Below are 17,851 nucleotides of genomic sequence, written 5' to 3'. Positions count from 1 at the left end.
AAAACTAAAAGTTTGGGCCTGATCTTGGGAGGTTTGGAACAACTTTAGACATTGTTGCTGTGTTCACTTGAAGGACTGTACTATGCTTAAACCTGTACTATGCTTAAACCTTCAGCCAACCAATCAGAAGCAGAATGAATAAATCATTAGCTGTTCTTTGTGTCGTTACAAAGATGATTTATGGGCCTTTTGTAATTATTTCTCATATTACAAGTACTATTTTTGTAAATTCTATTAAATACTACACCCAGACAAACAAACAAACAAACAATGACTAATGACTAATATCAACAAATTACTATTTAAACTACTATTCAAACACAGACCCACCTTCTGTATTGATGCAGTTTTAGCCTGGCTCGGCTCGGAACACGTTAAAGAGCAGAGACCCACAGCAGTTCAATTTCCATCCAGTCAAAGATCCGATTCAGATCCGATCCAGTTTACCTGCCCAGGTTCTACCGGCTGTTTGTCCCAGCAGCTGAAGTGAAAGAAACTCTGCTGGAGGCGAGACAGAGGGCGAAACCTGAGACCTCATGTCTGTCTGACCACCAATCTGTCTGTCTGATCACCTAATCACACGTCTGGTTGATTCACCAACTGATCACCTGTCTGTCTGTCTGGGTCAGGGTCAGCGTCCAGGACCTGAGCCTGTTAGCATTGATACAGCTGAGATGGTTTGAGTTGATATAAACTAATCACCAACCTTGACAGGATGATGGCTGATTATAGATATATTAAATAATGCAGTACTAGGCCTTGTCTCACTCCACCTGTCTGTCTGACCGTAAATATCCGTCTCATCACCTGTCTGTGATCAAACATGGCTGCTTGTCCATAAAGCAAAATGTTATCTGCTTGTGCTTCATCCACAGCCTTCAGGTTCTCAAGGTCAGAACCAAACACCTTGAAGCAGCTTGTTGGTTCTATGGTTCCATCTACGCTGCACTTTTACCTCTTATGCTTTCCAATTAATTGTCTTTGTGTCTGAATGAAGCTAAATAGACAATATAAAGAAATGCAACCTTAACGATTGGTTAACTTAACCTACACCAACATTCCAACTGGTCAAAGTCGCTTTCTCTCTGTCACTCTCTCTTTCTCTCTTTCGCTCTGTCACTCTCTTTCCCTCTCTTTCTCTCTCCCTACCTCTCAATGGCTCTCTCCCCCCGCTCTCTCTCTCCCCGCCTCTCGCTGTCTCTCTCCCCCCCCTCTCTCTCTCCCTACCTCTCGCTGTCTCTCTCCCTCTCTCTCTCCCTCTCTCGTTGTCTCTCTCTCTCTCTCTCTCTCTCTCTCTCTCTCTCTATGTCTCTCTCTCTGTCTTTCTCTGTATGTGTGTATAAAGTTTCCTGTGTTTGAATTCAGGGGCAATCAGGGACATTTTTATATTTCCAGGCTGCAGGATTCCATCACTCTTAGTAACCGTTGTGGGGTTACCACGGAAACACTGTGATGTTCTCTGCTTCTGCTTTGTCCTCCCACCGCTCTCATCCCATCCGTATTGCTGCTCGACTTCCTCGTGGTGTTGCTAAGGAAACACTTTTCGCCGTTCGGCTGGATTGCTTTGCAGCGAACACGAACGATCACCTGATCAGCTGTTTATCTCTTTTGCTGTCCAGTGACCTTTAACCCCAAAAGACTAGATGTTAGGAGGCATCATCATCACTATCATCTAGTTTAGTTTGATCTCAGTGAAAGGTGACATCAAGGGAACTGGGATGAAGTTTCATTGAAGCTGAACAACTCTTTTGTGCTGACAAACGTTTGGAAAATCCAGGAGGAGTAACTTGCAGCACCTCCTTCTGCTCCTCCCCCTCACAATGAACAAGGAGGTGGGGGAGTCGCCTGAGGAGGTGCAACAAGCTGTTGAAGAGACACAGACTGGACACATGCACTGGGGAGAGGAAACACAGGTTCAGGAGGTACAGCAGGAGGGGCAGCAGGAGGAGCGCGAGCAGGCAGAGAAGATGCAACAAGAGGAGGAACAGACTGAAGAAGCTCAGCAGGAGCAGTCACCTGAGGAAGTGCAGCTGGAGCAGGAAATGCACCAAGAGGAGGAGAAGCACGCAATAGAGATACAGAAGGAAGAGGAGCAAAAGAAAAGACAAGTTATTGTGGAGATGCAAGAGGAGGAGCGAAAGGAAGAAGAGGAGGAAGTGCTTCAGACTGTGGAGGAGCAGAAAGAGGAGGAGGTGCAAGATTTTGTGGATGCTCTGGAGCAGAACCATAACAGTCAGGTCCTGATCCGCCTCAGAGGAATGTGAGTAAACACGTTCAGTATTACATGTCTGATCGTCACGGAAACTACCATATGAATGTGCTCATTTCTAATGTAATGATAAAGATTACAATCAGATGCATTGATTACAGATAGAGCAATTAAAACGGTCCCAGATTAGATCTGAGTTCTGTGTGTAATGAAGAAAGAGGATGATGGTGGTATTCACACGGTTGCCATGGTGATGCTAGCACAGGGAAAGATGGATGATGAGGAAACAACTGCACAACAGTGGGCGGTCGATATGACCGAACAGAGAAATGGGGATGTGATCATGAAAAGCGTCTCTCTGTCCGTCTGTCTGTCTGTCTGTCTGCCCACCTGTCTGCCTGCCTGTCATAACTCTGAGGTTACTGCAGCAGATGTTTTTGTCCTATGTAGTTGTCATGGAGACAGTAAGCGTTACAATAGAGACAGAGAGAGGCAGACAGACAGACAGAAAGACAGAGAGAGAAGACAGTTTGAATATCCAGGAATAAAGCTGAAACTTTGCAGTTCCTGACTTGAAAATGTGAACATGCGATTAAGAGAGAAGAGATATTGAGACGTGTGGAGATATGGAGACACATGGAGACATGTAGAGATATGGAGACATGTAGAGATATGGAGACATGTAGAGACATGCAGAGATATGGAGACATGTGGAGATATGGAGACATGTAGAGGTATGGAGACATGTAGAGGAATGGAGACGTGGAGATATGGAGACATGTAGAGGAATGGAGACGTGGAGATATGGAGACATGTAGAGGTATGGAGACATGTAGATGTATGGAGACATGTAGATGTATGGAGACATGTAGATGTATGGAGACATGTAGATGTATGGAGACATGTAGAGGTATGGAGACATGTAGATGTATGGAGACATGTAGAGGTATGGAGACATGTAGATGTATGGAGACATGTAGAGGTATGGAGACATGTAGATGTATGGAGACATGTAGAGGTATGGAGACATGTAGATGTATGGAGACATGTAGATGTATGGAGACATGTAGATGTATGGAGACATGTAGAGGTATGGAGACATGTAGATGTATGGAGACATGTAGAGGTATGGAGACATGTAGATGTATGGAGACATGTAGAGGTATGGAGACATGTAGAGGTATGGAGACATGTAGAGGTATGGAGACGTGGAGATATGGAGACATGTAGAGGTATGGAGACATGTAGAGGTATGGAGACATGTAGAGGAATGGAGACATGTAGATGTATGGAGACATGTAGAGGTTTGGAGACATGTAGAGGTAGGGAGACATGTAGAGGTATGGAGACGTGGAGATATGGAGACATGTAGAGGTATGGAGACATGTAGAGGTATGGAGACATGTAGAGGTATGGAGACATGTAGAGGTATGGAGACATGTAGAGGTATGGAGACGTGGAGATATGGAGACATGTAGAGGTATGGAGACATGTAGAGGTATGGAGACATGTAGAGGAATGGAGACGTGGAGATATGGAGACATGTAGAGGTATGGAGACATGTAGAGGTATGGAGACATGTAGAGGAATGGAGACGTGGAGATATGGAGACATGTAGAGGTATGGAGACATGTAGAGGTATGGAGACATGTAGAGGTATGGAGACATGTAGAGGTTTGGAGACATGTAGAGGTATGGAGACATGTAGATGTATAGAGACATGTAGAGGTATGGAGACATGTAGATGTATGGAGACATGTAGAGGTTTGGAGACATGTAGAGGTATGGAGACATGTAGATGTATAGAGACATGTAGAGGTATGGAGACATGTAGATGTATGGAGACATGTAGAGGTATGGAGACATGTAAAGATATGGAGACATGTAGAGGTATGGAGACATGTAGAGGTATGGAGACATGTAGATGTATAGAGACATGTAGATGTATGGAGACATGTAGATGTATAGAGACATGTAGATGTATAGAGACATGTAGATGTATAGAGACATGTAGATGTATAGAGACATGTAGATGTATAGAGACATGTAGATGTATAGAGACATGTAGAGGTATGGAGACATGTAGAGGTATGGAGACATGTAGAGGTTTGGAGACATGTAGAGGTATGGAGACATGTAGATGTATAGAGACATGTAGAGGTATGGAGACATGTAGATGTATGGAGACATGTAGATGTATGGAGACATGTAGAGGTATGGAGACATGTAGAGGTATGGAGACATGTAGATGTATGGAGACATGTAGATGTATGGAGACATGTAGAGGTATGGAGACATGTAGAGGTATGGAGACATGTAGATGTATGGAGACATGTAGAGGTATGGAGACATGTAGATGTATGGAGACATGTAGAGGTTTGGAGACATGTAGAGGTAGGGAGACATGTAGAGGTATGGAGACGTGGAGATATGGAGACATGTAGAGGTATGGAGACGTGGAGGTATGGAGACATGTAGAGATATGCGGAGAGGTTTGGTTCTGGTCCCTACAGGCTGGTCACACTTTAATGCTGTACGTCTGTGTTATCTCTATAGTGTTGCATAAAGTCAGGTCAGGAATTATTCCAGCAAACTGATAAATGCCAACTTCAAAACTACACACATTCACACTGTCCTAGTGGCGGCAAAGAAAGTAGAGTGTAGTATTACAGCTCTGTTCTAATAAATGACGATGATGAAGTATTGTTAGGATATATTATGGTAGGACTGTAGTATTGTATGATTGAAGTACTGTCTGACTTTATTGTTCGTTTACTGTCTTAGCACAAAGCAAAGAGAAACAAAGCTGCACGTCTATTGTTACGACTTTTAGTAATGTCACAGATGTAATAAGTTTCCACACGTGACCGTACCGTGGAAGGATCACTCCTACATTTCTTGCTTTATTTCTAAAGCCATAATTTGCTGAAAATGGTTTCTTCATCAGCTATTTCAAGTTGTGTGTAACTTCCAGTGGGACACAAGCGGACAAAGGAGAGAGATAGAGACGGAGAGAGAGACAGATGAAAAGGGGAGGGAAGACAGAGAGAGAGAGACAGGCAGAGGGAGATAGAGAGAGAAAGGGAGAGCGACAGAGAGACAGAGAGACAGAGACAGGCAGAGGGAGACACAGAGAGAGAGGGCAGTGAGACAGATAGAGACAGAGATCGATTGTGAGAGAGAGACAGACAGGGGTAGACAATGACAGAGACAGACTGAGATATAGAGAGAGACAGACGGAAAGGCAACAGATTGAAAGTTGGTGGAGGAAGAAAAGTGAGAAAATATTTTTCAGCAGCAGATTGTTTCTCTGTAGCTTCATGAAGACTGAAAACAAAACAGAAAAAAAGAAGAGAAGAATAAAAAGTAAAATGGAAGCAGATCAGATCTTCTGTCCAGGTTGGATCACATCCTGATTCCTGTTTTGGACTCTGGATCAGGATCATTTCAGGTTTAGACATTTGTGCATGACTCTGACTCTGCTGTGTTTTGTTCACAGGCAGAAATATAAAAGTACATCGCAGAGGTAACACACACACACACACACACACACACACACACACACACACACACACACACACACACATAGACACACACAAACAGGGGAAGATTGCTGTCTTAAATACAGCAGTGATGATCAAGAGGCTCTCACACCTCCCACACACACCTGGACCATCTGTCTGTCTCTCTCACTCTGTCTCTCTCCCCTCCCTCTCTGTCTGTCTCTCTCCTCTCTCTGTCCCCCCTCTCACTTACTCTGTCTCTCTTTCTCCTTTCCCGCTTTCTGTCTTGCTCTTTCTATTGCTCCCCCTTCTCTCGTTCTACCCCCTGTCTGTCGCTCTGTCTTTATTCCTACCCCATCCCCCTTTTCCATCTGTAACCATGGAAACTAAAACAGATTTCATCCAGTTTACAGGAAGGTGTTTGGTTTCCATGACAACAGAAGGATGCCTAGCAATCTTTCTTTCTCCCCTTCGTTATCCTCTGCTCACCGTCTGTAAACAGTTAGACATCAACACACACACACACACACACACACACACACACACACACACATGCATACACACGCAGTGATCAGTGTCAACATTAAACCAAAACTACATCAAAACTGTCGTCCCATCTCTTTTAACTGATGTATGTGTACGTGTGTGTGTGTGATGCAGGCTGAGGGGGGTTCTAGACCAGATGGATCAAGGTGTGGTGGATCTGACGGAACTTCGTAGAAACCTGGAGCACGCTGCCGCCCTGTTGGAGGCTGTTTACACTGATGAGACCAGGTGGGTTGGGCAGATGGGAGGAATGTTGGATGGATGGATGGATGGAGATGGCTGAAGGGTTAATGTGTGGTTTGGTCTCCACTCCCAAGCCATTTTTATTTTTTTCACCTTTGAAATTGAAATTTCTGTCTACAAATCAGATAGCAACTGATTGATAGATAGATAGATAGATAGATGGCTGGCTGGCTGGATGGCTGGATAGATAGATAGAGAGATAGATAGATAGATAGATGGATGGATGGATGGATGGATGGATGGATGGATGGATGGCTGGCTGGCTGGCTGGCTGGCTGGCTGGATGGATGGATGGATGGATGGATGGCTGGCTGGCTGGCTGGCTGGCTGGCTGGCTGGCTGGCTGGCTGGATGGATGGATGGATGGATAGATAGATAGATAGATAGATAGATAGATAGATAGATAGATAGATAGATAGATAGATAGATAGATAGATAGATAGATAGATAGATAGATAGATAGATTGATTGGATTAATTGATTGATGGTTGATTTACTAACAGGTCTTAATTTTTGCCCTCAGACGCATATTGGATGCTGAAGATGAGCTCAGCGACCTGCAGGCTGAGTCAGTGCCCAGCGAAGTACGTGACTGGCTGGCTTGCACCTTCAGCAGGAAGATGGGCCTGGCCAAACGTCGTCCTGAGGAAAAGCCAAAGTTCAGGAGCATCGTCCATGCAGTGCAAGCAGGGATTTTTGTGGAGAGGTGAACACTTTTTTTGTAATGAAATGCATCAGTCAACATCAATGACATCCACATGGTCAAAGCCATTCTACTTTGGTTGAGTGGGTTTTAGTCCTGGTCTGGTTTACAATGGCATTCACACACATCAGAAGCAGTCAGGGGCTGTGTCTTGATCAACGACACTTTGTCAGGCACCCTAGGAGGACCCTTAATCGAACCAGGAACCTCCTGATCCTTAGATCGCCACTCTATTATGTTGAGCCTTCTTGTCCCAGCAGGGGGCATGGTTCAGCAGGTTTAAGTCCTGGTCTGGGTCAGCAAGTTTGCCATTCTTTTCTTTAAATTCAGTTGTATTCTCAGCAGAAGCATGGAAAACTGTTACAAATTATCTAATCCTTGAAAATAAAGGTCAAAAGTTGTCTGACTAACCTCACAGCAAATTCATTCAAAGCTTTAATCTGAACTCTGATAGGAAGTGTAATATTGTTAGTGCTTAGTAATTATCCAGGAAATTATAGAGTCCACAATCAATCTGCTACTAACTAAAGACATTTAATCCAACAAATGCAGTACTCTCTTTCTCTGTGTGTGTGTGTGCCTTCAGGATGTACAGACGGACCTCAAACATGGCCGGTCTGACCTACCCCCCCTCAGCTCTGACAGCGCTGAAGGTATGATCACTCATCTACTTTGAGTAGATGGACCCTAACCCTAATCATCTACATGTACTTCCTTCCCCCTTTGATTGGTTAAAAAACATGGATCCTAATTGTTCAGACCCTTTATGCTATCAGAACAATTGGTGTCACTGCTGGCGAGGGGTATCTAACCCTAACCCTCTTTTATAACTAACTGTAATGACTATATCAGATTTCAGGAATTTGCTGTGCTTCATTTGCTCCCGGAAATCTTTTAAAGCTAAAACTATGGTGGTAGACTTCATATGGGATTATAAGGATTGTTATTATTTCTTTTGTTTTGTTTCTCTTGTCTGATTATGGAGAAGAAGACTTAATCTTCTTCATGGACTACAAGGGTAATTCATAAAGCACAGCAGCAGATTGTGAAACAACACGTCCGCTTGGCCTTCCAGCATTATGACATCATATACATCATGATATATGAAATGTCGTTTATTTGGAAATGAGTAAACAAATAGATGAGGAATAGACATTTTCAAATAAATACTATCTATAACTTTTTAACTGTGAACAATTTAACCTAAGCTCGCTTCTGTTACACTGGGATGTATGAAGATGATGAGGATGATGATGATATTGCACTTTTATCAATGGCTCTTTTTCAGGAAGCGGATCAGTGGTCATTTGATGTGTTTTACTTCCAAGAGGCCACTGGAGACCACGCGCTCAAGTTCCTGGTCTATGACCTGCTGACCCGATATGACCTCATCAACAGGTTCAGGGTACATGCAGCTTCCTCTTGTTAACACACACATGGTGGGCAGAGCTATGGAACCCAAAGTTGATACTTTAAACCAGTGGTTCCCAAACTTTTTCTGCAGGGTCCCCCACCCTAACCCAAATACATGGAGCATTTATGCTATCTGGATGCTCATTCTCCTGCTGCCATACCAAAAAGTATCGCCTCATTCATTTGCCTGAGGCGACACTTCTTCGTATCGCTCCTCTTCTCATCCCGTACTCACGTGCTGAGCCCCCCATTTCGGGAACCACTGCTTTAGACTGACTTCCTTATCTTAGTCTGAGCTGCTCAGACAGAGGATGAGGCACAGCAGCTGATGTCCAGGCTCTCTCCTGTGCGCCTACTGACCTTCCTTCCAGCCTGCGGGAAGGCAGAGTGAGTGTGGGGGCCCCACCCACAGCTGCTTTCCAGTTCTCCTTGCTGCTATGCTGTCTCCATGCCAGAAGGCTTCAGAAACTCCCATCCTCCATCCTGCCATCACTTTGATTTGGTTTGACGTGATTCCAGTAACCCATGGAAACGTTTTGTCCAGGACATATAGAACAGAAATATCCATTAATTATCAATGTCAGAAAAGTTAAGACTCTTTCTCAGTTGTTCTTGTTATACTGGTTTCAGATCCCTGTCCAGACTCTGGTACAGTTTGTGGAGGCTCTGGAAATCGGTTACAGTAAACACAGGAATCCCTACCACAACCTCATTCATGCTGCTGATGTCACTCAGACTGCCCACTTCCTGATGCTACACACAGGACTGATGGTAACACACACACACACACACACACACACACACACACACACACACACAGCACATCATTATCTGCGTCATCACATCTCTGTGTCTGTCTCACTGCCTCTCTCTGTCTCTCTCTTTGATTGCATGCTGGCGTGAGTGTGGACGGAGTGGTTTCTAGATCTTATATCATCATATCATATTTTAATATTTTCCGTCTGTTTATGGATGGCGTTTGGGTGTGATTTTAGTTAATAGTGTGAAGTTTCTGAATGCTATCAGTGTAAGTCACAGCATGGAGTTCAGCACACTAACCAGGAGACACAGCCTGAGGATCAGCCCTGGCTTCCGTATGCTAGAGAGGGAACAGCAGGGCAGGACAGAGACACGAGTGAAGGAGAAACTTCAGGGCAAAGAAGAGAGAAAACGGCCTGAACCAGAAATGAAATTTGATTTGAGACGAGGATTTAGATGAGGGAGGAGATGAAGCAGAGAATGAGGACAAACACGGTGGAATCACTAAGGCTGAGGAGGTGGATATGATTGAAGAGGACAGACAGGAAAGCAGAGACTCTGACGCTAGTGTGGAGGAAGAGATGAAGAACAGAGAGAGGAGGTTTCACTGAGCAGGAAACTTACAGACTGAGTTGAGAGTGAATGAGATGATTTTAGTGCAGGAAACACACAGTGATGCTGAAAATGAGAGTGGGAGGGAGAAGTCATCTGGAGATCTGAGCTCAGTCACTGGAGAACCGCCATCTTGTTCTCCAAAAGCTTTTTACTAGTCAGCTGTGAGCTGCAGACAGCAGTGTGTCGCCTCCTGGTGTTCACAGCCAAGTTTGAGTGTTTCAGTCTTACATTTATTCATCTTCAGCAGCCAATGCACAACCCTACAGAGTCTTTAAAACCTTACAGAAGAGAAGACCTTTTATTGTTATGAGACTTTAATTGCACTCATCCACACGGAGCATCACAGAGGGCTTTAAACCGTCATGATTTATAGTAGACATTTGGAGACAAGGTACATGGCACAAAGAGAATATCAGGGAAAATGTCTTTTAGATGGATAGATAGATCCGGTTTTTCTTTGGCCTGAAGTAAAGGAATAGACAAACAGATAAACAGAGACTCCTAGAACATGGTGAGATCTGAGATCAAAGTTCTGAACCAAGGTGTTGAGAGTGTGCACAAGATAAAAGGGGATTTGAGCGCCCCCTATAGAGCAGACAGAGGAATAAGACAGAGCTGTTCATTGTGCTCTATGCCTTATTGACCCACAGCTTTGTAAAAAACACTGTGTGTTGGTGGACTGATGCTATCTTGTTGTAGCATATGTCATATGTTCTCTGCATATGCAGATGATGTCACCATGATTGTAAAAATGCAGACAGCCATCAGTAATTGAGAAAACCTGTTGGTACTGTTGCTTGGATAAAAAGTGAAACCTTAGCTATCTGTAAAAGGCTCAGAGCTTAATTTATTTAGTTTAAGAGAAACTAGAAGGAAGATCAAATAAATGGAAACATCTGTTAGCACAGTTAGAGGCTGAAGTCTGATTATTAACTATCTTAATAAAATGTAGAACACTTGGTTACTATGTGTATGAAGTACTGTTTGGCTATCAAAGCCTTTGGAAAGTCATTCTAATATGTTGCTACTGTCTCTCTTTATCTGTGTTTGTCTCTCTCTCTCTTGCTCTGTCTGTCTCTCTCTCTCTCTGTGTGTGTGTGTGTGTTCAGCACTGGCTCAGTGAGCTGGAGATCTTGGCGATGGTTTTTGCTGCAGCGATTCACGACTTCGAGCACACAGGAACCACCAACAACTTCCACATTCACGCCAGGTAAATGAGGAAGTTTGATCAGCTGTTGATTTTGTAGATTTGAAATTGTGATGAAAATGTTTGTGTTCTTGTGAGTCATTGGTTTTAGATGTAATGCTTACAATGTGAAAACAGGAAGTGGTTGTTCCGGAGTAAACGCATTTTTTACTCGAGTGATAAATGTGAAGAATCTTGTATTAACAGGAAGTACATGTCAGTATTACTTTGTCGTGGTTTGTTCTTTCTGACAGGTCAGAGGTTGCAATCCTGTACAACGATAGGTCAGTGCTGGAGAATCATCACGTGAGTGCCGCCTACAGGCTGATGGCAGAAGAAGACATGAACATCCTGATCAACCTGAACAAGGACGACTGGAGGTACAAATAATAAATAAATTCTGAAAGGGTTTTGATTTTTTTATTTGCATCTGTGTGTCAGTGAATATTGATCATTGATAAAGCATTAATAAATGACTATTTGGAATAAAAGTTAATTGTGTTCAGTCACTGATAAGTTGTAATGACCAATTAGGCTTTTCTGATTGGTTCTCAGTATTAAGGTTGTTTGGTAGTTCCTCTTTGATCTTCTGAAATCAGTCACATCTTTTCTTGTGCATATTCCACATACTGAAAATAACATACAGAACTAAAATAACCACAATCAACAAACATGACATAAGCAAAAGCAAGAAGAACAAATATCCAAAGAAAAAAGCATGATTAACGAGAGCTGTGAAGGGGAAATGGATCTGATTTAACCACTCAAACATGATTATTGTTCCGTCAGGGAGCTGAGGGCACTGGTGATCGAGATGGTGATGTCCACAGACATGTCGTGTCACTTCCAGCAGATTAAGACCATGAGAAACACCTTGACACAGACACACAGGTCAGTGTAACCTTGACCTCTGACATGTCTCAGTAACGTCTTTTCTTTGAATAACTTTTATATTAACTTTGTTGTTGCTATTTAAACATAAAACTTCAATCGATCAACTCAAATATTTTTATTCACTTCAGCTTTTAACTTGGATTCTCTCTCTCCCTTCCTCCCTCCCACCCTCTCTCTCTCTCTTTCTGTCTCCCTCTGCATCAGTCTCTCACTCTCTCTCTTCACCTGTCTCTTCCATTGTCTCCCCCCCCTCTCTGTCACTTTGCATCAATCTCTGTCTGTCTCCCACTGTCTCTCTCTCTCTCTCCATCTGCCCCTCACTTATATCGCTCTCCAGTCTAGATAAAGTCAAGGTGCTGTCTCTCATGCTTCATGCAGCAGACATCAGTCATCCTGCTAAAGCCTGGCCACTGCATTACCGCTGGACTCACAGCCTGATGGAGGAGTTTTTCAGACAGGTACGCACACATGAGCACCTGCACATGTACATGTACACACACACACACACACACACACACACACTCACACAACTGGTCTTCTTCATGCACATGTAACAATCTCGTTTCCAGGGAGATAAAGAGGTGGAGCTCGGCCTTCCTTTCTCGCCACTCTGTGACCGCAAAGCCACCATGATTGCCCAATCTCAGATAGGTAGGAATAAACCACCAATCAGTCATAGGGTAGGAAATATGACAATCCACCAATCACAAATGGGTAAGAACAAACAACCATTTTCCAATAATCATGAACACATCCACTAAACAGCTTTGTAGCAGGTAAAGAGGCAGGAATTGATGACTCCTGAGAAACAGCATGGCTAGCAGTGGGTTATCATTAGCCCATAAGCACTAAATGTTAATGTTGTTGAAGAGTGACTCCAGCTGGCAAAGTGTGTCTCACACTAATGTTTCATTCTCTGTCTGTAGGTTTCATTGATTTCATCGTGGAGCCGACATTCAGTGTGTTGGTGGATACAACAGAGAAGGTGATTGGTCCTCTGATTGAAGAGGAGAGGAAGGCCAGAGAGACTGGAACTAGGAGGTCCAGGTACTACTAAAAGGCCTACTGTTACTAAGAAACTGTAACTGCTACCACCACTGCTAAGACAATAACTATTTTCAACATGTAAAGTGTCACTTTTCTCACTTGAGCTAGTTTTGGAATTAATGAAAACATTTCTTGCATATTTTACCAAAATGTATATAATATGTGAAAAATTCATTTTCTCATTTTGGCCACAATGTAAGTCATCCATTCTGTCAGACCAGCACACACTAGAAGATTTGTATTTTTTATACAGAGAGAAGGGGAGAAACGAAAAGACAGAGAAAAGGGAAAGAAATATTGATTGGGACCATGGAAATATTGTACACATGTGGACAGAGGAGATGAAGAAGGGAGGCAGTGGCTCAGCGGGTAGTGCTTCCGCTTGGGAACCGGAGGGTTGCCGGTTCGAGCCCCTGCCGAGGTGCCCCTGAGCAAGGCACCGAACCCTCAATTGCTCCCCCCTCTGCGAAGGGTGGTAATGCAATGTAAGTCGCTTTGGATAAAAGCGTCAAATGATCGTAATGTCATGTAAAGAAAGGGTGACTTTGGCGTCTTATGCAGTCTGGTTGTACAGGGGGTAATAACATTGTTAGTGATGAATAATTGTGTTCTCTACCAGAGTGGTGTTAGTGAAGCTACGTGTCCAAGTTCTGTTAGCTGGGTCCATGTGTGTAACACATTGATATATACAGATTTGACCACACAGGGGGGGAGAGGCAAAGACAGATAAAGAAGAGAAGAAGAATCATAAAGAGGACCAGGCTACGTAACGTTCATGTTAATTGTGGCTCAGATACTTCTTGCTTTTCAATGGTGTGTTCCTGCTTCATATTCTTGTCTTCCAGTCTAACAGGAAGTGGCTCAGTTACTGTAGAGTCTGTGCAGAGACACAGCAGTGGTCGTCATGGCAGCAATGATGATGGACAGATGGACTTCTCACTAATATCCGTTGACCTATCATCTCTGAAGCTCCGCCTCTCTGAAGTCATCAACAGTAACAAAGAAAAATGGAAAGAGCTGAGTGTGCATGGTACACACGCACACACACACACACACACACACCATACACACACACACACACAATTAAAAAGAAGCCCAACATTCCCCCACGAGCAAGCACTTGGCGTTGGTGTGATGGTGAACATGAGTCTAGCCTTGTTGTAAGATGTCTGTGGCCTCCTGTGGATTTCAGTTCATGGAGCTAGATGTATTAGTTAGCAGAGGATTGCGGACACTTCCAACTTTTTTGGGCCATAATTTCTTTGGGTAATGTATATTGAAATATGAGCATTTTGGTTTGTGCTTCATCCGCAAGTACTGTGGTGTGTGTAAGGCTAGATTACATGTATGTGCCTCTGTCTAAATTCTTATCTTAATGCTTTGTCGCGGTCATGAAGGACCCTCTCAATTGGTGTTAAGGATGCTTCCTCGGGTAACAAGGTGGTGGATGTGTGAGGAGGCGGTTCAGATGGAGGAGGTGGTGGTAGGATCAGTGTTATTTGTGAAGGACAAGGGTGGGAGGTCTGGATATGACCTAATGGTTGGTGAGCGACGTTATCTAAAACACAGGGGGGTTGGGTTAGGGTTGTCCACATCACGTCAGTTTTCCCTGGGCTCAGTTGGGTCCTCGGGGAAGAAGACTCTCCCCTGGTTTGATTGACGGATGAGGTTTTTAAGACACCCCTCCCCATGCACACACCATGACATTAAACATGTACTTTTATTTTGGAAGCGGTAACACTGTATAGTACGGTAACACTGCAGAGACAGACAGAGATGGCGACTTACAGTCCGACACACACACACACACACACAAACGTGAAGTCTCACCAACACAAACAGCACACAGGCGTCTGTAGACTGATGTGATGTTGTGTACGCTTGTGTTTGCAGAGGTAGCCAATAAGGAGAAGGAAAGACAGAAAGTGGAATGTGACATCCAGTCAAATACCTCACCCAACCACACTTTCCCTGATGGCCACGCCCATGACCAATCACAGAGCTTAGATGCCTCACCACCTGATGACGTACACGATGACTCGCCTGCTAAACACATGGCTACTGATCACCTGATATGGAATGGTGAGAATTAGATATCACACAGTTTACCTACTTTCTCTCTCTTTCCATCTCTCTACTCTCTCTCCTCTCTCTTTCTCTGTAAACCCGACTGGTCAAGGCAGATGGCCGCCCGGTCCTGCCTGAGGTTTCCTTCCATGAAAGGGGAGCTTTTTCTTGCTGCTATTGCCAAGTGCTTCACATGGGGGAATGTTTGTTTTCTTTAAAGGCGCTGTATGTAAGGTGCCTTGAGATAACTTTTGTTGTCATTTGGGGCTGTAAATGAAGTTGAATGTAATTTGATTATGTCCTCTATGAACTGACCTGTATTCATGCTAACTGTTGTAGGGGCTGCACAAGAGGATGAGGAGGAGAATCAAGAAAAGGCCTGATGATGTTCCGAACCCACTTTGGCAACGAGCAGCACAGAGCAGCAGGAGTTAAATCTCTTCACTGACTCAGTGTGGCCCGAGGGCTCCGGAAGTTATATGTACAACCCACCATTGACATCTGAGCTTAGTGCTCTGTTTAAAAGTGTTTGTGTGAGTTAATTTCAGAATCTGAGCAAAGGAACCATGTCAGGACATTCCACAACTAAAGTCTAAGTTAAAGGTCTGAAAAGATGATGGATGAATGAAAGACCACAGCATACTATATCTTGAAAACACAAAATGCTTGTTTACAGTTTACTATAAATTAACAGCAGGAATGAAGTCATGAAGGTGGTGATTTGTACATGATGCACATTGGTGTGTGTCAGTGTGTATTTACAAGATGCGGTTAAAGGTGAAAAGTGTTCTTCTATAACTTCTGTTGCTCTAGATAGTGCTCTGGCTGCATCCCAATCTGTGTTCAATCATTTGGGTGTTATGTAAATGAATGACATGATTGACCCTGAATGTTCAGCCTAATTATTAGACCTGTCAATTATCTTACCCTGTTGCAAAATAAATGTCCAATATCAATATGTACAGATGTATAGAGTCTACAACTCCACCACAGAACTCACTTCACACTGCACATTTCTGTCTGAGTTTACGCTTCCTATATTGAGGAGGAAGCACAAACACCTGTGTGTGTGTGTGCACACTCGCATGCTTCTGTGACTACAAAGTTTAGTAGTGCTGCAGATTCAGAAGGATTTTCTCAACCTGCAGCATTTTCACATCTGCTGAGTGAAGGTTGGTGATTTCAAATCTATCAGAATCAATCATGGGAGGACGATGGGGGATGGAGTCCAGAAATCTGTCTGTCTGTCTGTCTGTCTCCACTTAGTACACTCCACTGTATATTTAGAGTTGACTCACACTTTCCATTGTATGATGTGCATGTGTGCCTTTGCTCTGCTCATGTGCAGACCTTCATAACTCAGAGGTTTGGCACTCTGTTACATGTTCACTGTATACATGTCCTACACCTGCTGTCTGATCAAAGATTGGGATGTGGCCAGAGATTGACAGGTTAGAGTATGAACACTTAATCCAGTGCTGCTTGTTCTGTGGAACAAAAATGTAGCTGAGAATAAAGAGACAACCAATGTGACATCACATCCTGAACACTGAAACCACCGAAGTGACATCAGTTATAGTTTGAAATTGGTGATTGAGACCCTCTGAGCAGCAGTGTGTCCTCTATGGCTGAGTGCATGTGTTGGTCAGTGTGTTGTGTGCGCGGGGGTGTTACCCTAGTGCCTGTATGGGTGTGTGAAAGAAAGTATCTTGAATATTGTATAGCTTTTTTCTGTATTTCTGTAATGATGAAATTAAATATGAAGTACACAAGGTTGTCACATTTTCATGGCTTTTATTTGTTTTGTGTAAACAGTATATCAAGAAAGAAATCAAACACTGCACAATGCTGAACATTTGTGTTTAGGAGAGAGGATAGGTGGGAAACCTAAAGCACATTCTAAGTCTAAAAAGATCACATATCAATGGTATAACAGCAAACAGCCCAAGGAACAGATGAGGAATCCATTAAAAAACAATCCAGAGTAATCCAGAAACAACCATGAGCAAAGGAACAAATCTTAAGAACATACTAGATGCTGGAAACACGGGTTAGGGTTAGGGTTAGAGTTGGGGTTGGGGTTAGGGGCAATGATGAGACATACATCTCATCATCACCCAAAGCACTGGCCATCCATACTGCACAAGTCCAGAACAAGAACCTGCCTCTCATTAAGGCCTGATGGCCATAACGTGGAGAGTTGGGAGATCCATATTCTCTCCTGCCTCCTTCTCTGCGGTACAGACCAGTGTGGGCTTTGCTGTAAGACAGAGAAAGAAGCAAAACTCCAACCATGCGGGCGCAGGTGAAGGATTACGTTAAGCACCAGTCAAACAGTTTCCTGGCTTGGATGGGAGTGAAGGAGGGTGTTGACATAGGAGTAATAAACTCCTCTTCAAAGGAACGCAGGTCTGCTGTTCCTGTCTTCTTCTCCGTTCATCCATCCATGCCATAAGGTCACCTTGCCGTGTCTCCGTCTCCCATTGTGTCTCTACTACACAATCTTCAGACTCCTGTGGCAATGTGGAGGGAGGGTGGAGTCTGCGTGCCCCAACTCTATCTCTCCTCGATTTGGGTAGGAGAGTAGGGATGGTGGGAGGGGGGGACCGGGCCCTCAAGTCACGCTCATCATCATCACTGTCTGTGTCAGATATACTAACATCTGT

General features: G+C 43.7%; 1 protein-coding gene across 1 annotated transcript; it reads left to right on the top strand.

Annotated features, from left to right (window-relative positions):
• Positions 1–1,967: 1,967 nt before the first annotated feature.
• On the top strand, positions 1,968–15,568 carry pde1a (phosphodiesterase 1A, calmodulin-dependent). The gene is made up of 16 exons (XM_076168100.1): positions 1,968–2,260; positions 5,709–5,735; positions 6,373–6,486; positions 7,025–7,207; positions 7,791–7,857; positions 8,493–8,609; positions 9,248–9,388; positions 11,101–11,201; positions 11,432–11,557; positions 11,967–12,068; positions 12,409–12,529; positions 12,641–12,722; positions 12,998–13,118; positions 13,964–14,148; positions 15,012–15,200; positions 15,525–15,568. Exons 1-16 carry the CDS (start codon positions 1,968–1,970, stop codon positions 15,566–15,568), a joined length of 2,013 nt encoding a protein of 670 aa, XP_076024215.1.
• The last annotated feature ends 2,283 nt before the right edge of the window (positions 15,569–17,851 follow it).

This window comes from Genypterus blacodes, unplaced genomic scaffold (assembly GCF_046128005.1).
Source record: "Genypterus blacodes isolate CSIRO-AG114 ecotype Tasmania unplaced genomic scaffold, CSIRO-AGI_Gbla_v1 ptg000187l_1, whole genome shotgun sequence".
In the NCBI taxonomy this organism is placed as follows: Eukaryota; Metazoa; Chordata; class Actinopteri; order Ophidiiformes; family Ophidiidae; genus Genypterus; species Genypterus blacodes.
Note: the sequence above shows the minus strand (reverse complement) of the source record. Positions and strands in the feature narration are given on the sequence as shown.

Coding starts and splice junctions, on each gene's coding strand:
- pde1a (XM_076168100.1), top strand. CDS start 1,968: ATGCAACAAGAGGAGGAACAGACTGAAGAAGCTCAGCAGGAGCAGTCA. Junction 7,858..8,492: donor CAGCTCTGACAGCGCTGAAG/GTATGATCACTC, acceptor GCTCTTTTTCAG/GAAGCGGATCAGTGGTCATT. Junction 14,149..15,011: donor GAAAGAGCTGAGTGTGCATG/GTACACACGCAC, acceptor TTGTGTTTGCAG/AGGTAGCCAATAAGGAGAAG.